Source organism: Cryptomeria japonica, chromosome 2, assembly GCF_030272615.1.
Source record: "Cryptomeria japonica chromosome 2, Sugi_1.0, whole genome shotgun sequence".
In the NCBI taxonomy this organism is placed as follows: domain Eukaryota; kingdom Viridiplantae; phylum Streptophyta; class Pinopsida; order Cupressales; family Cupressaceae; genus Cryptomeria; species Cryptomeria japonica.
In genome coordinates this window covers 599,901,007-599,925,577 of record NC_081406.1, presented here as the reverse complement: position 1 = coordinate 599,925,577, position 24,571 = coordinate 599,901,007, and the positions used below count along the sequence as shown (strand labels likewise).

Below are 24,571 nucleotides of genomic sequence, written 5' to 3'. Positions count from 1 at the left end.
CCCTTATTACTCCAATTAGCTATATAAATAGCTTTATTTAATTAATAAGACGCTAACTTAGGAAATATTAAAAATATATCCCAAATAGCCATATAATGCTCATCCGACTCCACAAGTCTGAAACGGAGCCTGCCACCTGTCTGTGACTGTTGTCGGAAATCATGGATCCTCGAGCAATCTTGTCCCTAAAATCTAGGGATGCTCCTAGAAGCTAGGAAACATACCCAAAACTCCTGAAATTGAACCCAAGGAATAGTCTCATGGTAAGCCAACCCTGGGTACTGTCAAATCCTCCTAAATAGTAGGAATAGCCTCCACAAAAGAAGGAAATGCCTCCTAAAATTAAGGAACTGCTCCAAACTGGTTCACTACTGCCAGAATACCAAGTCCCAAACACTGTATAACCACACTGAGTCTCTATCCATCACTGTCAGCCTACAAGACCCCATAATAAGCTGACTCACATGTCTCTGCTAGACAGAGCTAAAGAGGGGACATGACATATTCATAATTTGCAAAAAAGATAATATTCAAGTTTCAAGTCTTTTTTAAAAAGTCATAAAGGGGCGAATTAGAGTTTTATTATATAAAAACTATTTTAAAAAGTCTTTTTTTATTATTTTTTATTGTTTTTTTGACCCGTGGGCCCCGTTTTTGGGAAACCACGGGCCTAGGTTCACGTGGGTCCTTCTAGGTTCACTCGGGTCCTCCTGGGTTCGACCTGGGTTCCACCTGGGAAGGACCCGGGAGGAACCCAGGGAGAACTAGGACCAAGCAAGAACCAGAACCGAAACCCAGGCCAAAAGGGGAAGAACCAGTAACTTAGCTCACAAGTGTTATTGTTTTGTCAATACCAAAGTGTCCAGCTAATCCTCCACTATGCTTCTCCTTTATCAGATTCTCCCTCATAGAACTCTAAGGTATACACAACTGAACTCCTCTGAATAACATCCCATCTTGAATGAAATAATTTAGCCACTAACTTCTATCCACCATAACCGGTGCTCTACATGCTTTCCAAGGTTTTGCAAAATCCGGGTCATCATCATACAAGGTCTTCAACTCCTCAAACCCTAATGCTATCACTTTCATCTTTGTTAGCAAGTTCCTCCATCTACTCAATGCATTAGCAACTTTGTTTGACTTCCCACTCCTATGCTTCGACACAAAGGTGTAACACTGTAAGAACTCTACCCATCTCATATGTCTCTGATTCAACTTACTTTGACTATTCAAATACTGTAAGGTTTGATGATCAGTATACAACACAAATTCCTTAGGCAACAGGTAATGTCTCCATTTCTTCAAGGCTTGAACTATGGCATAAAATTCTTGGTCATACACTGAATATCTCCTCTTGGCATCATTCAACTTCTCACTGAAATAGGCTACTGCTCTTCCTTCCCGACTCAATACTGCTCCAATTGCATTCCCGCTTGCATCACAGTCCACTTGAAATACTTTGTTGAAATCTGGTAAAGCTAACACAGGCTGTTCAGTGACCTTCTGCTTCAGCAATTCAAAACTTTTGTTTGCTCTAGTTGTCCACTTGAATTCTTTCCTATCTCCTCTCATTGTCTCAGTCATAGGGCTACAAATTGAACTGAAATTTCTGATAAACTTCCGTTAGAAACTAGCCATTCCATGAAATGATCTAACCTCTCCAATGCTTTTCGGTGTAGGCCATTCAACAATTGCTCTTACCTTCTTAGGGTCCATCTTCAATCCATCCGCAGATATCACAAATCCCAAATAGACTAACTCTTATTTCATGAAAGTGCACTTCTTTAGGTTTATCAACAACTTTTCTTCTCTTAACCTCTGCAAAACTTGTCTTAAATGCAACAAATACTCCTCTTTTGTCTTACTGAAAATCAGAATGTCATTCAAATATACAATAACAAACTTACCCAAGAATTTCTTCAATACCTCATTCATCAGTCTCATGAAAGTACTCGGTGCATTAGTCAACCCAAAAGGCATCACCAACCATTCATACAATCCTTCATTTGTCTTGAATGTTGGCTTCCACTCATCTCCTTCTCTGATTCTGATATGATGACATCCATTGTTCAAGTCTATCTTTGTGTAGTATTTGGTTCCACTCAAACAGTCCATTATGTCCTCCATCCTAGGTAAAAGAAACCAGTACTTCACTGTGATCTTGTTTATTGCTATGGAATTGGTACACATCCTCCATTCTCCATTCTTCTTAGGTGCACAAGGACTCCGACTTTCTCTGATCAAACCTTTCTTCAACAATTCCTGCACTTGTCTATTCAATTCTTCATTCTCTGCCGGTGTCAACAGGTGTGCAACTTTGTTAGCGAAACTCGCTCTGAGAATCAGGTCCATGCAATGACTGATACTCCTCACAAGTGGTAATCCATCAAGCACATTATCTAAAATGATGTCTTCATACTCTGTCAGCAACTCTTTTATCTCCTCCAATTGTTCTTCTTCATGCTCCAGGTTCTTAGTCTTCTTAGGAATTAAGGCAAAACACACATTGTCATGTCTCATTGCATCCAAGAATTTCCTTCCATCCACCAAACAAATTCTAGCATTCGTACAGACTTCACTTTTCAAAGGCTCCTCCAAGGGTAACAAGGTTTGTTTCATCCCATTTGCTACAATAATGTATATGTTCTTTCTCCCATTGTGTATTGCTTATCTATCAAACTGCGAAGGTCTACCCAACAAAAGGTGACAAATGTCCATAGGCATAATATCACACAAAACTTCATCATGATAATTCCCAATTTTCAATTTCACCAAACAATGCTCACTTGCTAACAACTTATGATCATCTTGAATCCATGCTATCTGATAAGGCTTAGGGTGTTTCAATCTTTCCAACTTCAACTTATTGACCATTTCTTTTGAAACAAGATTATCCAAACTACCACTATCAATAACAACTTTACAACACTTATCGGATACCTTACATCTGGTCTTCAAGGGTTCTTCTTCTTCTCTGGTATGACACAAGGCTCTCCTCATCATCAAATAGTTCTCCATCTTCCAGTTTGTTAGCTGATCCAGTGGGGCTTTCTTCTACCAATGTTGTTCTCCCAGTGTTCTTTGTTTTCTTACATTCGAAAGCACGATGTCCTTCTCCACATTTAAAGCAAGTTCCTTTAAACACTCTCTTATCTTGTCTTCTGTCATCTTTTCCCAAACTTTCATTCCAGTAATTATCAGGTTCTCTCCTCCGGTAGAAAGTTTTGTCATCCTTCCGGTATGAGCTACCATCTTTGCTTACTTCCTTGTCTTTGTTCTGATCTACACAGGTTCCTCTTCCTCCGGAATATCCTCTGCCTCCTTGAAATCTTCCTCTAGAAAACCTTCCACCTCTACCTCTTTGTCTCTGCTCATGTCTTTTGTTCAACTTCTCCTCTTCTTTCAGGGCATATTGATAAGCTTCTTCAACACTTTGCAACTTGATCAAACCGAGTTCATCTTGTATAGACATCCACAATCCATTCAAATATCTCGCAACTTGTTCAACCTCATCATCGACATGTCCGGATCTGATATTCAACTTTAAGAATGCTTCGGTATTCTCCTTTACACTAGATTCTTTCTGCTTCAAGTTCTGCAACTTCTGGAACAGATTTACTTGATAATCAACTAGCATAAACTTTGATTTTAACTTGGCAACCATCCGCTCCCATGATTTGATCTTCTCTTTACCTCTTCTCTATCTATCAACTTGCAAATGTTCCCACCAAAGAGATACATGACATTTCAACCGGGTACAGGCATATTTTACCTTCCTTTCTTCTGCGGTGTTCTCAAAATCAAAATACTTCTCCATCTCCGAGATCCAATCCGTTAATTCATTTGAATCCAACTTTCCATCATACTCCAGTGGGGTAAAATGTGGTTTAGTGTTTGCCCTACTCAAAACCCTCAAGAACCTCTCTTCTTCTAGATCGATCGCTGGTGGATTTGCCACTTGTTTTGTCGGGGCTTTATCTTCACTCACATCTTCAATATGTCGGCCTCTTCTCTGGGCTGTCTCAACTGCTTCTAATCGGACTACAATTCCTCTCAACATTTCCATCACAGCAGGGTTTGCATTCCCACGTGCTCCACCATTCCTATTTGCTCTTCACGCCATCTTCATGCTCGTCCTCTGCAGCTGCAAGTCGGATCCACAGTCCGCCACCCTACAACAAGATTCTCAGGACAACGCAATCTCCAAAACTAAATTTCGCTCTGATACCACTTGGTGCAGTCACCGGCTAGGAGGGACCTCAAAGAGATCAATCCGGACTGGGCAGCAAGAGTAAACACAACGAAAACACGAGGGTATGATGGAGGCAATGCAAAACTAGATGAATTAGATCATAAAACTGATTACAGATAACTGGTAACATCCGGGTTAGAAAATTCGGCTCACTGGCCTGCCACATACATGCTCAATTACAGAATTGGTCAACTCCCGACCTCTAAATCTTAAGATCTATCTTCTAATTTCTTTGGAATAAATTCTAATGCTCAATTACAATAATTTATATGATCCAGGGAGATCCGGTCGGCCCAAAAGGGATCAAATGCCGAAGAACAAGATCAAACGTGTAAAACCAACAGGTCGGCCTCTGTCAAAGAGATTCCTCCGAAAAATCCAAAGGATGAAGTGCGGATCAAAGGAAAGGTCGGCCACACGCCAAGGAACATTGGAATCCACGAACTAGGGCTCCGCAAGCTACGGAAAGGATCCGCAAGATTCACCAATAACAAATTGGTCCAAGCGGTTCCGGTGTCCTAAGCCAAAAAACTGTCTTGGAATCCGGAATTGATAACTTGCCGGAAAATGATCCAAATGCTCCGTGGTTTAGGAATAAGGAGGATGATCATGTCCTCAAGCAAAATCCAACTCCGCAAGATCCGGTGATCTAATGCAAGGAAATACAAAAAGGAATGTTGAAACTGCAAAACAGAAAACAAACTGGAAAGGAAATGTTTTTGGTTGATGCAAGATTGCCAAGAACCGGGGATGCTCCTGCATCACTCTATCTGGAGGTCTACCAGGTGGAATCTCACTGAAGACCTTATCTTGCTTGATCCTTAACACTTGTATGTCAGGAGTATAAATGGGTTTTTGCTGCTCTTCCTGAGTTGGCTTCAAAACACAACCTGCAGCCCACTCAACCATGTCATGACACAAAAGTCGTTCCATCCTCCTAAGTGATATAGTCCTGCAACTAGTGTTCCTGAGTGCTTTCAGCACATGCGTTTTCCCATCCATCTCAAATCTCATTTCCATCTCATGAAGGTTGAGGGTGAATATTCCTATGCCATGTAACCATGTCATTTCCGAAACCATATTGGTGTCTCCCATGTTCACCACATAGAAATCTGCCTTGAACGCATAGTTATTCAAGCGCATGGGCAGATTTGAAATCATTTTATCACACTTGAGAGTGTAACCATCAGCAACCTTCACCCGAATTCCTTCAAAATCTTAAGTGTGTATGCCACGTCTCTCAACAAGTCTAGCATCAATAAAATTATGTGTTGCTGCTGTATCAAGTAGTGTAATGATTTTTTGGCCTGCAAGAACTCCACGCATCCTGAAGGAATCTTCACGCTAAATGCTAGTGAGACGTGCCTCCTTATGCTTCACTTCCTCATCAGGCTCAGATTTTTTTGATTCTGAATCATCATTTTTTGTTTGCTGATCTGATTTTGAATCCTCATAAAGTACCCACATTGCACTATTAGATTTCCCCTTTGGCCTCATAGGACAATCATGATTGGCATCATAAGGTCCTTTGCAATAGAAGCACAATTTCTTCTTCCTTAAGTCATTGAGTGTCTCACGATCTAGTGGAAAAGTTGATTTCCCTTTGGTCTTGTCTTCCTTCTTTGGGAATTTCTTGTTGTCACGATAGGAAGATGACCCTTTGGATGAGAACTTGCTGGTAGGTGCTGCAAATTCCATGCTTCGTACCTTTTTCATTGCCTCTTGTAAAGATGGGGGATCAAAAGCTTTCAACCAGCCCTTTAGTGGTTCCATTAATCCTTCAATAAATAGCTCTACCAATCTCCTTTCGCTAATATTAGGAACCATGACTGATAACTGTTGAAAATCAGCAAAATATGTTTCAAGAGGTCCATGTTGCTTAAGCTGTGCTAACTCACGAAAGCTCACTTCAGGGTCCTTGACATTAAATCTTTCAATCAGCCTATTAGTGAATTCATCATACGTGGTAATGAGGTTGTGACCAAGAGTAATCAACCCATGGTTCCACCATTCATGGGCAGCCCCTTCTAGATGTAATGTAGCCAACCTTATTGCATCCTCTTCAAGCATTGGTCTTAGTGATAAATAATTATCAAGTTTTTGCACCCATGCCCTAGCTGTACACTTGTTACTCCCATCAAAATACGGCATTGTAATCGTACCGAGTGCTTGCCGATAATTAGTCCTGGGTGGAGTGTAATGATCATTCCTTCCACTATTCCTTCTATTTCTTTGATTCATTAATTGATCAAAGGCCCATTGCTCTCTCAAATCTGGTGGTAGAGAACTATATTCCATGTACGCTTGTCTGGCTTCGTCACCAAAAGGAGCAGCTGCAGCTACCTATGGTTGTTCTTCTCTTGGTGTGAAGGTGGGAAAGAGAGGCCTAGAGGCTGACCCTCTAGTGTTATCAGCATGGTGTACAGACCTTTCCCCATCAATGTTCCTATTATTTTTCGTAGTTCCCACTATGTCCTGCTGCGTGGTGTTGATGGAGATTATTATTTGTCTTATGTTCCATTTTCCCCAACAGACGTGACATCATGTCAAGTGTGGTGTCAAATTTTCTCTCAATTCTTGCATCTTTGTCTTCCTCAGCCATAGTCTGAATTGTTTTTCCTGTATCCCTTTCTCTCAAGGCCTCTAAAAATGTGTCTACTTCAGGCACTTGTGGATTTTGGTGCTGCTGTCTTCTTTGTTCCTTGTTATAATACCTGACTTCTTTTGCACTCATAAACACAGGATGGCAGGATGGTAGCTCTGATACCACTGTAATATACCATGCTGTTATTTAACTGAATTGTGTAGGGAATATTGTCAAACAATTGTCTGATTTCCTGCTGTTCAAGTTACAGGTTGTATAACCTGCGTGTTATGTGGTTTTTTGGACAGCTGTATAATCTTACATGTTATGCAGTTTTGACTTAGCACATGACTGATATGAACTTCAGACTTACTTTAAGAGTATTAACTTCAATAGGCAATAGAATTATGGCTTGCAAAAGCTACTAAATCTTCAAGACAACCTCCTAGGATGAATATGCAATTGTTTTTGCGTTATTCTGATGCAAATACATGATTCTAATGTGAGAAATGCACACTTACAACAGACCTGATATTTTAACAAACAATTGGCATGCAACTATATAACAACATGTGAATTAAATGCAACCTTATATCTCCCGTTATTAGAAAGTAATGGACTGATTACAAATGACAAAGTAATGGCCAAGACTCTTGGCTTTCAACAAATAGTTTCAGAATGTCTGAGTACAAATGGCAGCCATGAATGCATACATACAAACTGAAAACTCAGTGAAACTTAATGCCAAAGAACCTGGAATGTAGCGCCTAGGTTGGTGAATGAAGAAGCAAGCAATATCATTCCTCTTTGTGCCCTCCTCTAGCCAAATCAAATATTTCTCCAAAATCGCCCCTGCTGCAGATGTATTTGACAGTAATAAATTATTATCAGCTCCTCGTTCCCCTTTCAAGCCACGAACATCATTGTTGAACCTCTCATAAGTGGGCGCCTTAATCTAGGAGGGAACCAATACACCAAAATGGAGATATAAGCAAAATCGTGGGATATGGCAGATTGGTCGAACTTGCTTCAGATCTGATTGACAATCATGAAACCACCCCAAATCACCTTCAAAATACTCCTAGGGAAATCGCCTTGCCTTCCTTAAACAATCGATGCACATAGAAGTCAAATATAGCAATGAACTGAAGCATACTCAAAATCGTCTACCATGATGCTGCCATGAAATCTCAATAAGCTCAAGTATGAAGGACTGAGATATCCTTCACTCTCAGTTGCAACCCTTCGGAGGATCTCTCACCACCTCAGTTATGCGAATCAAAGGGAGGTATCATTCCCAATGATCAAAATCTGCAGAAACCCTTGGCTCCACAATTCTTAACACGAGAAGATGTCAAATAACCGATGATCAATCCATGAGGCTTCTCCCCTATTTATTTTTTTTCATACAAGAATCAGCTTCCTTCTAGAAGATTCCAATTTAATAAAATAATATTTAATTGCTCTTCTCTTAAATAATTAATAATTTGCACTTCAGTATTAAAATATTATTATAATATAAAGTGCACACGTGACATCATACGTGAGAACTCATTATCTCACCATAAAATCATGTAAAATAAAATGTGAAGCCATAAGTAGCTGCCAAGTCGACCCCCTTATCAACTCCTTGGCCTACGAGGGTCAAATAATAGGCCGACCTCGTGAATGTCCGTGTACTAAGGAGAAGGGGACATTACATTCATGAGTTCGTTTTTGCTATCATATCTTCAATGCCAATTTCTTTGTTTTTGAAGGAGATATTTTCATGGTCAAATAGGTACCACAAGATATGGCCTACCAAGTTATGTCGATTGGGAGGTTAAAACAAGACACAGATGGATCTCTACCTCCATGTGCTACTACTACACTCTAGTTCTTTCACTTGCATACTAAACATCATGAATCTTCTACTCAGTCTGAGGGTCATCTAGTTCTCTTTGCTCTCAGTCCTGGGTACAAAGATGGGTGCATATGACCAGCTCTCTACCTATCGAGACATCTCAACTGTTTGCCCTCTCGGGTGAATACTTAAAGCATAAAGTATGTAATGCAGAACAATGCCATAAATATCAGACAAGTATCGAATATGTTATTCCATTCATAATTCGTGTCCTTTACAAGTTACAATAAGGAGTATATAAAGATACCGAGGGGGTGCAAGCGCCAATCGTCACACCGCAACTGCCACCCCTCGGTTGCCAACTAACAAACCCAATTATGACTTAATTAACTATTCGTATTCCCGTATACAATAATGCGGCTAACATCATCCCCTTCAAAAAGAAAAGTCGTCTCCAGGCGACTTACAACAAAATGGAGAATACATAGAGCGCGCAAAAATCCAGAAGAAGGAGAAAAAAAACTAAGTGCAGAAGGCGTCCCTGATGAAGAAGGCGCCGGTGGTGGTGTAGCAGTGGACGCCAAGCGCCCACGGAGCTCATACACCTGCTTCGTCCTCCTCTTGAGATCCCGTTCCGCGACCATCTGCCGCTCCATAGCAGTCTTTACCATGTAGGCTGCCTCGAGCACCTCCTTATCCTTCTTGTCCACATTTTCCAGGGCACTGACCAACCGAGTCTCCAACAGCTCCCTCGAGGCCCTCTCCTCTTCCAATTGTATCAGCAAGGCAGACTTCTCTGCTACTAAAATGTCCACCGCTGCCTGGTTCTGTGCCATGGTAGCCTCTAGCTCACGAAACCTGGTGGCCAACTCCTCCCGAGCTGTTACTGCTGCCACCCTCAAAGCCTCAACTATAGTTGCCGTTTGTTGTGACCTCCGGAGCTCCAAATAACCTTCACGGAAGGCCTGCTCTACCTCTCTTACCAACGACTGCATTTGGGTCTCGCCAACCCCCTCAGTGAGGTGCCAAGCCTCCAGCATCGCCAGGCTCTCCATGTCCGGCCACCCGGCACACTCAAAACACCTCTCAAACTCAGCTCGGCATCCCGTGCGGGCAAAGGTCAACAACCCTTCCATTCGCTCAACCATGGTCGCATCGGCCTGGAGCGTGGCAGATGACACAAGCCACTGTGCTCCCAGAGTCATCTCAGTAATAAACTGCTCCAACTCTCCACCCTGCTGACTTCCCATGGGCACCTCCTCTGCTCTGTATGGACTGGTTACTACCACCGCAGGGGGTGAAGCAACCCTCTGAACTGCCCTGCTGCTCGGCGAACTCCCTTCCTCGAGATCAATGACATCCAAGGAATACGTGGTCCGCCCTGGGGATAGAGTGGCCTCTCCCGGTGCCATGGGTGCCATCTGGTAGCGGCTCAACCAGCTAGTGAAGTCATCATGAAGAGTGCCTGCTGCTGTCATTGCCTCCTGCATATATCCGGGTAACCCTGGCACATTTTGTCCTGTCACATCTGGCACCTCGTGCACTATGGAAGCCTCTGCACTCGCCAAGGTCTCCACCCGTGGTGGTGTCATGGCTATCGTCGCCCGAGGCTGCCCGAAACTAGGAACTGGTACCGTGGTAACTACACTCACTGTCCCGAAGGATCGCAACACTGCCAACTAACAAGTCTCTGGTAAGCGAGCTGGTGTAAAGTGGACCTGCACCTGTGATGCTACAGTAGACCCTACAGTACCTGTAGACTCCACTACCCCTTCTTCAGGCAACTGGTCGCCCCTTCTCCCTGTCAGTCGGAAACTCCCTCCGCTCACCTGGGAGGTGTCTGCGGATTCCTCCCTGCCACTTTCTGCATCCTCAGCCTCGGACTCTTCCGTGTCGGACTCCGTATCGGACATGGCGGCCTTCTTTCGTTTTGTGCCCAAACGTGCCTCCGTGCCATGTGCCAAGACGTCTAAGTGTGACCAATAGAATATGGGCGGCTGGTCTGGTGCAACCCGGCCCTGTGGCTCCAATGGCTGTGAGCCCGGGGTGATCTGTGTGCGGACTGCGTCCAGGAATAATCCAATGGCATGATGCAGCATGTAGAACTTCTTGTATTGCAGTGTCATGAACTCGTCCATCCTATCCGCCAATAGTGACGCCCAATCGTATACCACTCCATTGTGCAACCCATTCATTAGCACTATCTGTGCAATGGCTATGTCCGACGCGCGGGTGGCACCTGTGAGGCGACTCTTCACCACCGACAATAGGCATCACCATACTCCCTTGGCAAAAAATTGTTTCTTCACTCCCCGACTCTTGCCTGCACTCTTGAAGCTATCTTTCTCGCCTTGGGTAAGGTTATTGCGCAACATCAACTGGAGCAGTGTGGCACGATTCTCTGGGGATATTTTCTAGGAGGTGTCTATTTTCTTTCCTTTTATCCCTGGTATGCCAAATACCCTAGTGAACTCGCCTGCCGTGAATGACACCGTTATCCTCTGATGTTGATAATCAAATACCGACTGGTGGCGATGTCTGTCATAGCTGCCAATCATGGCACGCAAAAACCACCTCAAAGTCCTTTATCGAAAAAACTGGCATCTGGACCTCCCAGTGTACTTGTGCCTGGCGAAGGCTTTTCTTTATTAAATCATCCTAAGGTGTCTTTGCCCACCAGTTCCGACAGTCGATTCCATTCAAACCCTCGAACATAATATTATCTGCCGTTATTTCATCTCTGTCCTTTGTTGCCAAGGGTTTGGGACGATGCTTCTTGCTTTTTTGACCGGTGCTCATACCGAGACTACCTGCAATGCGCACCCTAGATGGTAGAATCCGTTTGCCTGTGTCTGCACTGGTTCCTTTTTGCCCTCCCTGCAACTTGTCTTCTAACGGCTGCAACCACTTCCGCCAATCTGCCTTGTTCCTGTTTGTGTCCATTAGTATAGATTATTTCCTCAATTCTACTTTTATAACCCCTTTTTCTTTTTTTTCCAAAATGAAACCGTCTGCCGATGACGGCACAGACTCGTGCGGCTTGGTGCGTGCGGGCTTGTGCCGGCTGCGCGTGTGGAGGCTGTGCGGCGGCGGCTGTGCGGCTGTGGGCTGTGTGGCTACGGGCTGTGGCTGCGGGCTGTTCGGCGCGTGAATGTGCGGGCGGGTGAGTTGTGCGGTTGCGTGGGTTTTCCTTAGTGCCGTGGGGGTTTTATTGTGTGCGGTTGCGTGGGTTTTCCTTAGTGCCGCGGGGGTTTTATTGTGTGCGGTTGGCGGTTGGCGGTGTGCGGTGACCACCGCACGGTGGCATCTGCCACCGGTGGCCCCACCGCACGGTGGTTCGACCGTCGGTGGTCCCACTTTTTTTTTTTGGTACAATTTTATTTATTTTTATTTTATTTTATTTTCAGTCTTTTAAGCATTCGTCATGGTCCAGGCTCCCTCCGTTCGTGGTAAATTTTTAATTTCGACCCGTTGATGGCATCTGGTATCTCTTGCCCGTCCAGTGTCCACAACTTAATTGCCCCGTTCGTATTGACCTCCCGTACCTTGAATGGTCCTAGCCAACGCACTTTGAATTTCCCAGGTTTGATTTCGTTCCTTCCGTTGAATTTCAATACCAACTGCCCAGGAGTAAACTTCATTCGCCGGAGATGCTTGTCATGCCAAACCTTCTGTCTTTGCTAGGCTGTCTCTGTCGCCCATTGAGCCATCATCCTTCGTTCGTCCAATTTGTTCAAAGCGTACAGTCTCTCCCTCAGGCTTTCCATGTCGCCAAGTCGATTATCGATGGCGATCCGGAGACTCGGCACCATGAATTCAACTGGCACCACGACTTCTTGTCCATACATTAGCTGGAAGGGAGTCTGTCCAGTAGTTACCTTGTAAGTTGTTTGGTATGCCCAAAGTACTGACGGTAGGCGCTCCTCCCAGTCATCCTTCTCCACTCCGCAAGACTTATATATCACCGACATTATTATTTTATTGGTCGCCTCTGCCTGCCCGTTCGCCCGTGGATAGTAGGGGCTTGATAAGGAGTGGAAGATTTTAAACTCCGTTGTTAACAGTCGGATTATGTGATTTACAAAATGGCCTCCTCTGTCACTCGTCAGTTGGATTGGAATCCCATACCGCGTAATGATGTGTTCATAGATGAATTTTGCTGTATTGACCGCCAAATTGTCGGGCAAGGCCCGTGCCTCCACCCACTTGGTCAAGTATTTTGTTGCCACTACAATGTATCTGCATCGTCGAGCTCTACTTGGTTTTAATGGTCCGACGAAATCCAATCCCCATCTCTCAAACAGTTCCTGGGCATTCGATGGGTTGAGGGGCATAAAATCCCTTTTTAATGGCCGTCCGGCCCGTTGGCATGTATCACAGCTTGTTACCCACTCCCTGGCGTCATTATGTAGTGTCGGCCACCACAATCCTGCCAACAGAACTTTCCTCGCCGTGGTGTCGGGCCCCATGTGTCCACCTGCGGGCCCTTCATGTGCTTCCCTTAAGACGCCCGAAATTTCCTCTTCTAGGATGCATCGCCGTAGGATCTGATCGGGCCCCATTTTATACAATAGGCCATTAATGAGTTGGAATGTCCTGCTCCTCAGTACCAGTTTCCTTCTTTCTCCTGGTGGCATCTCCCTCGGGAACCGTGATGTCGACAAATATTCCCCCACGCTTGCGTACCAAGCGGGGAGAACCATGATGCGAAATAAGTGAGCGTCTGGAAAATCTTCGTTCACTCCTTCGGCTGGTTCTCCTGACTGGATTCTCGACAGCTGGTCGGCTATCACATGGCTCTTCCCAGGTCTTACTATAATGTTGAATGTAAATTCCTGCAGCAATAGCAGCCATCGGCTGATTCGTCCTTGGATAATTGGCTTGTTTACCAGATACATTAAAGCCTGGTGGTCCACATAAAATGTGAACGGGGTGGCGAGCAAGTAATGTCGAAATTTCTGGACGGAGTACACCATCCCGAGGGCTTCCCTTTCTGTGGTGCTATAATTTTTCTCTGCCGTCGACAGGAGTCTGCTTGCAAAGTAGATCGGGTGATCTAGCCCGTGGTCGCCAACTTGCGCCAGTGTGGCCCCTATGGCAAAGTTGGATGCGTCAACGTGTACGTGGAACTCTTTGTCCCAGTCAGGATATGTTAGGATTGGCGCACCCACCAACCGTGACTTCAGTTCTTTGAAGGCCTCCTCCTGAGCCATCCCCCATATATACCGTTCACCTTTCCTTGTCAACTTGTCCAAAGGGTAGGATACTCGAGCAAAAATTTTGATAAATCGCCTGTAATACCCTATGTGTCCTAGGAAGGATTTGACTCCCGTGACACCTGTGGGTGCCTCCATTTCCACTATCACCCGAATCTTGTCTGGGTCAGTCTTGAGTCCAGCCTTACACACTATGTGTCCTAACAGCTTCCCTTGAGGCACCATGAATCTGCATTTTTTGGGGTTGAGTGTTAGGCGAGCTCGCCTACATCTCTCCATGCATTCGCCAAGTGCAGCCAAATGTGTATCTTGGTTACTGTAGATGGACCAGTCGTCCAGGAACGCCCTGAAGTTCCCTACCGACATCTTTTCAAATATGTGAAGGATTATCCATTGAAAGGTCGCTAGTGCATTGCATAATCCGAACGACATTCGATTATACGCGTACACGCCATCCTCCACTATGAAGGTGGTTTTTAATTTGTCTTCTTCGGCGATGGATATCTAGTTATACCCAGAAAATCCATCCATGAATGAATAAATTTCATGACCGGCCACTTCTTCCAAGATGCTATCCGTAAATGGTATTGGGAACGGGTCTTTTATGGTGACCACGTTAAGGCATCTGAAATCCACGCAGATTCGTATCTGGTTTGCCTCCTTTTTAAGGGATATCACTATGGGCGATACCCACTCGTTGATCTGCACTTTAAAGATAATCCCGGCTTCGAGCATACGTTCAATTTCATCATTCACTCTTGCCGCGTAGTTTTTGTTCATTCTGTATGGCCTCTTCTGTACAGGTACAGCCACAGGTACGAGTGAAATTTTGTGTACGCACAGTTCTAGCGGCACCCCTTTGAGGTCCTTATACGTCCAAGCGAATACATCCTTGTATTCCATGAATATTTTAAATGCAGCGGCTTTCAGGACTAGGTTCCAATCGCCGCCAACCAGGATGTTTCTTGGCTCTGCTTCCGTGCCGAGGTTTGTAGGTTTTACGGATTCTTCGTACCGGATTGGTTTTGTCATGTCAAACCTGTGTGCTGGTACTTTGTTGACTGGGGCATCCCCTTCGATGTATTCCCCATACGCTGGTGGAAATTCGTTCTTGTCCCGATCCTCGTCAACCTGCAACATGTTACACCCATACAACAACTCGTAGTCCTCCATTTGCCAGTGGAAGAGCCCATTAAGGGAATCGGTCTCGTCCTTAGAACATCCTTGGATTCTGAGAACGCCTTCCTCGTTTGGTTCCCTTCCGTACTTTCCTCCGTCAACTCCGCCTTCGTCGTCTGATTCCGACTCTGACATGAGTTCTTCACTCACAAGTTGTGTTTTCAGGTCGATAATAAATTTTCTCCCGACTTTCTCCATTGACAACGTGTTACGCTTCCAGTTGTGATTCACTCTGGCTGCCACCAACCACCCTCTGCCCAGAATGGCGTCGTATCCTTTTTTGGCTAGCGGAATCACCACGAAGTTGAGGACAAATGGTTGTGTTCCGATGGTCACTTGTTGCGCCATGAGTGTTCCAAGGGGTTTGATACAATGTTGATCCGCTCCCAGTAAGTTAAAGGTTGACGGCCATAGTGTTGGTTTGCCAAGCTGCTTCCAGGTTTCTTCCGGAAGCACATTCACTCCGGACCCACCGTCGACGATAGTGTCAGTCATAATGGTTCCCAGTATTCCCATTTCCACCACTGCCGGGTGCCGGCCACTATATAGTGTCAGGACCAATGGGTCTGTAGGTGTTCTGCCGAAACCATCTGTATTCTGGGTTGCCTGACTGTGCGGGGTTACTTGGACCGTACATAGGAGTGTCGTACGTAATTGCGGCATCGTTTCTAGGAGGTCCTTCATTTTCACCGGCACTTCAATCTGCAGCATTTGCCTCAGGATATTTTCCTCCGCCTCAAATCGGGAAGTACTTACCCCTTCCTGGGTGCTCCTTTGTGCCAACATTTCCTTCGCCACTTCCGCCTTGGCCTCCAACGCCCGATGCTTCTCCGTGCGCGGGTCCAAGTATGTGGCCTTCTTTGCCTGCGACCGTGTGATTGCCAATACCCGTTCCTCCGTCCTGTCGATTTTGAGCAGGTTCACTCCAGACTTTGGGCACATTCCATCATCGTGGTCTCCAGGCCCACACCATTTGCATAATTTTTGTGGAGTTTCTTCTGAGGTGCATTCTCTAGCAAAGTGGCCCCATTGATTACAGGCTCGGCACTGGATCATTGGCCGTCTCTTTGCATCATATTGGATTCGGCTCCTATTATTATTATTGGTCCTCCCCCCTCGCCGGTTGTTCCGATATCCGCCAGGTGATGCATTATTGTTGGCGGTTTGCGAAGTTCCAGCGGCCGGCTGCTCTTGCGTGAAGAGAACTTGTTGGTTCCTGGTTTTCATATTGTAGGGACATTCCTTTGTCAAATGTCCTGCAATCTGGCAAATGTCGTAGAAAGCCTTCTTGGGACAGGACCCCTTGGTGTGTCCGTCACTCCTATAGTCTGTACACCACACGTCATTTTCTTCCGTCTTACTTGTACTCCCTTTCATGGCTTTGAATTCTTTCAGCATTCGTTCCATGTCCTTTTGGAGCGCGTGCACCTTTTTACTCGATTCGCCACCGCTACTGCTTTCCCCGTCAGAATCTTCATCATCGTCAGATGAATATTTATTACTTTTCTTCTTCCTTGATGTTTTGTATTCGCTCTCTAGGTCCATCGCCCTATTATAGGCATTGTCATATGACGTCGGGGGTACAATCTTCATTTTTTTCTGTAGGGAGGATTTCAATCCTTCCACCAACCATCGTTTTTTCAAGCCCTCAACCAGTTGGCTTTCCATTTTACCCAACAATTCCTTCAGTCTCTTGTTGTATGCCCGTACTGTCTCCTTGGTACCTTGTTTGGTACTGTATATCTCTGTTACAATTTCGTTGTCATCATGGAGCAACCGAAACTCCTCCGTGAATTCTTTCTGTAGGTTGGCCCACGTGGCCACTTTTTGCTTATCTACATCGGAGTACCAATCTATGGCGACTCCACGTAACGTGGCTGGGAACTGCTGTACCCAGTCATTCTGGTCTGTCACTCCGTTGGCAGACCAAATGGTTTCACATGTACGGCAGTGCCGTAAGGGGTCTTCCTTGCCGTCCCCTGTGAACTTTGGTAATTTTTGTTTACTCGCCATCCCGGGTCGTCTTCCTAGGGGCGGTCTTGTCTGTGTCTGTGGCCCTGTGCTGCTTCCTCCGGTGGCGTCGGTGGTGTGTCCTGCGTGGGCGACTGGAGGTACGATGTTTTACTTGTCGTGTGTGGCACCTACACCTGTACGATTGCCCTCCCCTTCGCTCTCACACACGCCCCCTCCTGGTTCCTGTTGGTGATCTTCACTCCGTGGCGTAAGGGATAAGTTTCTGAACTAATCCCGAGTCTGCTCGACTAGATTTCGCCGTAACCTTGTTTCTTCCAAAAACTCTTCATGGCTCCACATCCTATGATGATCTGGCGACGCGTAGAAATTTCCGTCGGCCTCTGCACCCTCCGTGACACCTCCGTGGTTTTCTTCGGGCCACCCTTCGGCAGGTTGTCCTTCGGCAAGTTGCCTCAACCTCCGTCTCCGTTCTACTTGCTGCTCCAGAATCAAGGCCCTCTATGCGGCCTCCCACTCGTCTGTTTCTACTTTTTTATTTCTATCTTTATTCAATAGGTTTGGCATTAATTGTCGCACATTTTCATAACTCACAATTCATAAATCAAAACATGTCTTTATTAATTCATCTGCTCAAATACAACTCGTGTCAATAACACTTTTATTTGAAAAATAAAAAGTTCAACGTTCAATTCCCTCCTGGCTTGGCACCATCCCGTTCCGTTTCTTGTTGGCTGTTTTCTTCGTAGTTGCGAAGGATCTGTTGGCGTCGCTCTTCCTGGGCAATCTCCTCCAGGTGAGCCTGTTGTGCCAGCGATGCTTGTGCAAGCAACCGGGGGAGGTGGTTCATCAACCGGTTTACTGCCGGGCTAACCTCCAGAGCTGTCCACACGGCACTTGGTGGGATTTCCACCTGTGCCACCTCTCGTCGGACGTAGGTCTGGATGGCTACCTGGAGTAGAATTGAAAATTCTCTCGTTGCCGTGTCTTCGCCTGTGTAAAGTTCCGTTTGCACATCGTCCACCTCTGGGTTTATTTCACCAACTGGTAGGCCCATTGTGTCTGTGCGCCATCCGTGTCTTCCATCCCGAGTACGTCTAGGCAACGGCGCCAAATGTTTGCCCTCTCGGGTGAATACTTAAAGCATAAAGTACGTAATGCAGAACAATGCCATAAATATCAGACAAGTATCGAATATGTTATTCCATTCATAATTCATGTCCTTTACAAGTTACAATAAGGAGTATATAAAGATACCGAGGGGGTGCGAGCGCCAACTGTCGCACCGCAACTGCCACCCCTCGGTTGCCAACTAACGAACCCAATTACGACTTAATTAACTATTCGTATTCCCGTATACAATAATGCGGCTAACATCAACCTTGGGAATACACATCATGGATCTTCTACTTGGCCTGCAGGTCATCTAGCTCTCTTTGCTCTCAGCCTGGGGTAGAAGGACTGGCACATATCACCAGCTCTCTAGTTCTTGAGACTTTTCAACCTTGGGTGTTAGGAGAAGCTCTAAGGAAAGTATCTTGCTCCCTTCTAGGTTTGTCTAGCCTTACCTCATAGACTAGAACATTCTCCTATGAACTGTGTAAGATTCTGCATTGGTCTAGTTGTGCTGGCAGATGATGTTACTGGTACTTTTTCATCAACTCTGAGTGTTTATATACCTACCTTCACCATCCTCCTCCACATTTTCTAGCTTTGATCTTTTATTATGTTCTTGTCTTTTTGCTTGATGTCTATTTTCTCTCATTGCTATTTATATTTGTATATTTATGTTTAGTATTTGTATCCTTTATAGTTATGCTTTCATTGTTCAGTATTTTAGATCTCTAGTCATATTTGCAGATCTAGGATTCTTTCACAGCCTACATTTTTATTGTAATTGCATGTCCTTATGAATCCCATTGATCTAGTCTGGTCACTCATAGACATCAATAAAAAAAATTATTCTCTCTATTAGTAATACACATTTGATCAAAGAATTTATATGGAAGGCTAAATAATCTTATCTGGTCGGGGGGATAAACAGCAGTTCTTCTGTTGGGTTTAAGATAAATGTCCATTGCTTAATGAACAACCATCTGTTCTTGTAGAGTCTAGAGTCTAGACCATGGTCCCTCATAGAAGATGGCTTTTTGATCCTCTTTTTTAACAAACTATAGTGTGAAATAACCATTTTTTCCTTTCAAATTTCCATTTTCCTCTTATGTTGTACAGTTGTCTAGTATCCAATCTTTAAGCCTGATGGAGATGGATGGAGCTTCATAAATCATGAAAAAGAGTGCTCTTTTGTTGATTGTCCATGTGCATTGTGATCTTCTGTCACTGGAATATCTATGAGTATAATTGGTGATGCTTTGCCTTTTGATAGAAAATATTCTGCTTTTTGTTGTTACTTGCTTCAATGACTGTAGTCTGATTTGTGTTTTGTTGGGCATCTCTGAATCTCCTCATCTTTTAGTGAAAATCTCCCACAAAGACATTACTTTATGTTGAAGGAAAAGATGGGAGGGCTGTATCTCCCACATTGAGTCATGTTGTGTTCAGATCTTAGCAGTGTGTGTTAGGTGCATCAATTTTTTTTTATTTGTGTAACAAGTTCTAATGGTAGCTATCCTTGATATTAATATTCAAGAAGTTTATTATCTATTATTATATGCTTGCTGAATGTGATTTTTACCACAGAGAAAGAGCTATATTTTAAACTTTCGATTCACATAAGAGAATCAAGCAGGCCACAAATCACCCCCAAAATTTTCCAATAACATTTTCCTGTGTTTTTATATACACATGCACACACATTCATTCATTTCATACATTTGTGTTTCAGCATTTTTTCTGGTAAAATGTATACTCTTTTGAGTCTTTTATGGCCAATCTTTGTTATTTGAACCTTTTCAGGGAGGCAGGTTTTCCAAATGTCCAGGTTGCAGCAGTGGGCTCTGGCACTGCAAGTATCTTTGAAAATATAGAAAATTCAGACAAACTAAATGTCGGTTTTAAGCCATCAAAAGGTACAACTTCTTTATCTTGAAAATATTATTCTTTGAATCAATTTGTTGGAAACCAGGGGAACTGGCTACAACTTGTTCTTATATTTTCTGCTTTAAGCATATATGCAATCTTTTCATTTTCATCAGCTATTTCACTATTCACCAGTTTATTATTCCACTTTCAACCATGTTGGTTTGTTTGTTTCGGTATAGATCTCCTTGTATAATTTTCCCTTGGAATATAGATGCAAATGGTTCAATGGTTTTAATGATTGAATTTATAATTTTCTGTATTCTTATACCAAATCATGATATGTTGAAACTGATAGTGTGATATAGAGTGATTCTATGTTATGGCCAAATTAGAACCAATCGTCATATCCTACCTAGAAAAATGAACTGAACAAATGTTTATTCACACCTAGATCTCCAATGTTATCTTTTTTCATTTCTTAATCATATTTAAGGGAGGAAAAGTGACATTTACATAAAAGAAGCCAAGATAATGTGAAAGTCGTGAGTGAAAAGGATATGTCCACCCATTACTTCTTTCTAGGTAAGGTTTGCTTTACATTTTTCTTGCACCTATCTGCCAATATTTTTAATTTATAACTTGTTTGAACATTGTCTCTGCATGGGAATCATCTTGATATAAATGATACATCCAGATACAGAGTTATTTTTAATGTCATACAATAGAGTATAAAAATCTATTATATTCATGTGATTGTTTTACACATAATGCTTCCAACATAGATTTAAATTTATCATTAAACAATTACCAGTTCTTCCAGGTCCTACCGATGTTAACAATCAAACTTTTAGTTTGAAAGTTTTCACCTTTACTATCTAGCAATAATAGAGTACAAGAAATTTGCAAGATGAGTATACTTCACCTTCATTTTTTATCACTATGAGCAGCTTCTAGCTGTGAACCAAAGTGACAATGCGTAGAGTTCTCTTTTTTAATTAAGTTCTAGAAATGTTAAGGTACTAAAAATCTTGGAATTCTTAATGCCATGTTGATTCATAATAGCGTGTTATGTCAAATTGCCATTAGGCTATTAGCCTATAATATCAACCATGATCAATTGGCATTGAAATTTCAACAATGATTTTCTTGTGGAATCAACAAACAATAGGAATGTTTCAAATGAGAGAATGTGCAATTCTAGATACAGACATATCCTTGGTTGGGACCCCAAATAAACACATGTTGTAGATCTTCAATTCAAAGGCTTGCAGGGATTTCAAAGGACCTTTATCTTATAAACATAACAGACCAAACTTTGTTGATGTGTCACTCTCTTGGAGCTTCAAAGAAGGAAAGAATTTGACACCGCTTCAAATTTCTGTCCACATTCAATCTAACAATGTGGAATAAGAAGCCTACTACAAAATAATATTGGTTCATCTGTGAAGGACTAGGCAAAGGAGGAGACATGTAAGTTCAAGAGATTTAGAGGTTGAATAACATTCTCAAACAATGTCCATTGTGATCTTCCCATGGCAACATAATCCAATGGCCAAAGCGATTTTAGAAGATCCTCATCATAACTATTGCCACCAATACATTCACTACACATGATTCCTCCTCTTATGGTCCTGAAGAAATCTAGAGATTTTCAAATCTCCTTTGGAGTGTTATAACTGTCCTTTGGACTTCCACTTGCCATCCACTGTAAATCAGGTTGCAGCCTACCATTGGATCCAAACCACCGGCAGGCCATGCTAAAACATTACAATTGAAATTTTGTGGCTTGGGGTTCAAGTCTGCTAGGTTGTTTAAGGTAAAGGAATGATAACAAATTGTACAGTAAATGTATACTATTTTGATTACTAGTGTTTTAATGTACTTAAACTATTCGATTTTCATTTAATTTTTCAATAAAGAGAAAGTAATATAACAAGTAAATCTAATCTATGCTAAGTAGGATAATACAAGAGATGGGAATCAAAATGCTATTGTAAATGACATAGATAGGATGAGGAATGCGTCTTCATTTTCGATGGCTGTAGAAGCTTTGGAAGTGGCAGAGGGTTGGTAGAGGTTGGAGGAAGGTTTCTAGAGTTCTGCAGGGGTTTCACAAATTGTCTTAGGTACTCCTAACCTCCAAGCCTCACTCCTTATCTTTGGGGTGCACTGGTAACCCATATGGTGTACTACTGATAAGATAATGAGAGTAGTGTCTTTTACATGTAAAAACCTGAAACTTTATAGAGTTGCTTGCCTAAATTTTCTCTTTCTCACGGTGCTTGCAGATCCTAGAGGCTAGTCTTCTATGCTGAGATATTACTTGTTGAAGTCTAGAGGGTGGAAAATGGTGAGTTATGTTTTTGAGATTGCCTCAGTCAGTCCCTAGATGGCATGATTCAGCCTCAACACTGTAGTAAGTATTGGAGTGTCTGTTTTTTGTGTAGGAATGAATATTGAGTGAGAAAGAGTTGCAACTAGAAAACATTGGGGGGTTTGATACCACTATTGTGGTGTGTAGTGTCGTTGAGGGGAGTATAGGGTCATGGAGGATCACTAGGTGTACCAAGGGGCCTAATAATGCAGCCCTGATCTGCAAAAATGGTAGCTTATACTTGATGTTCCATATCATAAATAATTGTGCATATTTTCTCCAAGATGCAATTAATTGTAGAAGGCCCCTATCTGAAGCACATTGCTTACAACATGATTTCCATTTCAGAATGTGCTTCCTTGAATTTAATCAAAGATAAGGATTGAATTAAGTTAGTGCCAAGAAATGTCAACTTAAAATTGATTTAAACACAAAGATGAGGAAACATTATAAAGAAAAGATATACCAGCTGGATGAATCTCTTAGTTCAACCTTTACCCACACCTGTGCACATTGACCTTATCAATCACATAAATACCATGGGGTGTTGGCTTATCAATCTGAATAGCCTCTTGCCTGAGGTGCACACTAGGTCTTAGAACCTTCATGTTGAACAATCATGATGCATGCAACTAAAGAAAGTACACAACAATATTGAAATTTCAAACCATTAAAGAACATAATTGTACCTTGCACAAATAGACGCTTTGTATTAATTCTTCAATATATTACAGCTTTACAGAATTGTGCAGTGTGCAGCAGTAACCTAGAAGACTAACTAGTCTCAATAGACATCTACACACTCAAGACCTTAGTTCTAATCCAGTAGTATTTTCTTATTATCAAATCAGATACTACAGTTGATACATCCATGCTATTTTTATAGGCCTCTGTATGGTGCACTGATCAGAGATCAAGAGGTGGTGAGTCATTACTTATATCCTATTTTAAATTGAGTGAAAGTCCTAAAAAAATTTAGGATGCACGATGCATCTGCTACATTGATACTCCATATGCCTTTCAAGTACACGAGAATTGGAGGACAGCCTTCTGAAAAGCATATGTTCTTAATAGAAAGTCCATGCAATCTCTTTTACAATATCGCAAAACCATTGTTCCCTTTGGTTTGAAGAAAGGGATTATTCCGAAGATCTTCGAGAAGATGAGAGAATATATAATTGTATTCAAAATTATGTACAACATATAAAAAGTTCCATAAATTCTAGTTATGGAGGAATTACACGTATAGAGATTCTGAAACAGACCGAATTGATTTCGGTAAATATATATATTGCATTTGTCGACTTGTTTATCGAAAAAAAGGGCCAAGAAAAAAAGAAAAAAAAAGATGACAAACAAGAAATTAAGCAATTAAGAAAGGAAGTACAAAATATGCTTGTACAAAGTATGCTTGATTCTGTAAACAGAAAACTTGTCATTTCTATAGAAAAAGTGGAGAAACCTTATAGAGAACCCAAAATTCTTGCGCAATAAAAGAGATTGGTTGGAAGGCACACTTAAACTAGCTATTATCTACAAAATCAATAGATCTTTGTGCTTGGAAGGACAGCGAATATACAAAATTGTCCAATAGATTAGCGTGCCAATGGAATCCAAACAAGTTGTTCCTTTTTTTAGGGGTATTGTAATGTCTCCTTCTCCGCAGTGATTAGTTATGTTGGCCGTTAGCATAGTTCGGAGGCCCGTAGGCTAGTCGGGGGCAAAAATTAGGGTTTCCTATTTTCTAGGAGGATTCTTTGGTGTTTTCAGGGGGTATATGTGGGAGTTTGACAGTTTGGATTTTGGATTCGTTCTGGGTTTTCAGAGAGCTTCGGGATGGTTCGACATGCATCTGCATCGGGTCACTTTTTCCAAACACTATTTTTAGTAAGTGCGACGATTGCTCAGAATGTGGTTAAAATCACTTTGGGAACACTTACTATTTTTAGTAGTATGCTATTTTTAGCAATTCTATTTTTAGCAAGATGTCAGCAGGCCTGTTCAGATGGCTATTTCCAGTAGGTCAGTTTGAGCAGTTGGTCTTCCAGCATTTTTTGGTGCTATTCTTGGCAAGGATTCTACAGCTCAACTTAGTGGCTATTTCTAGCGGTATTATTTTGGCAGGATCCTATATTCACTCGGATTTTTAGCAGTTCAGTTCAGAGCC

The 24,571-nt window shown here is 42.8% G+C and overlaps 1 protein-coding gene across 5 annotated transcripts in view; it reads left to right on the top strand.

The window, feature by feature from the left end:
* The window catches only part of LOC131063011 (uroporphyrinogen-III synthase, chloroplastic), a 142,712-nt gene that overhangs the window by 93,487 nt on the left and 24,654 nt on the right, over positions 1-24,571 (top strand). For all 5 annotated transcript variants that reach the window (XM_057996770.2, XM_057996769.2, XM_057996767.2 and 2 more), the window contains exon 5: positions 19,965-20,077. In XM_057996770.2, coding sequence (XP_057852753.2) covers positions 19,965-20,077 — 113 coding nt within the window. The remainder of the gene's footprint in view (positions 1-19,964; positions 20,078-24,571) is intronic.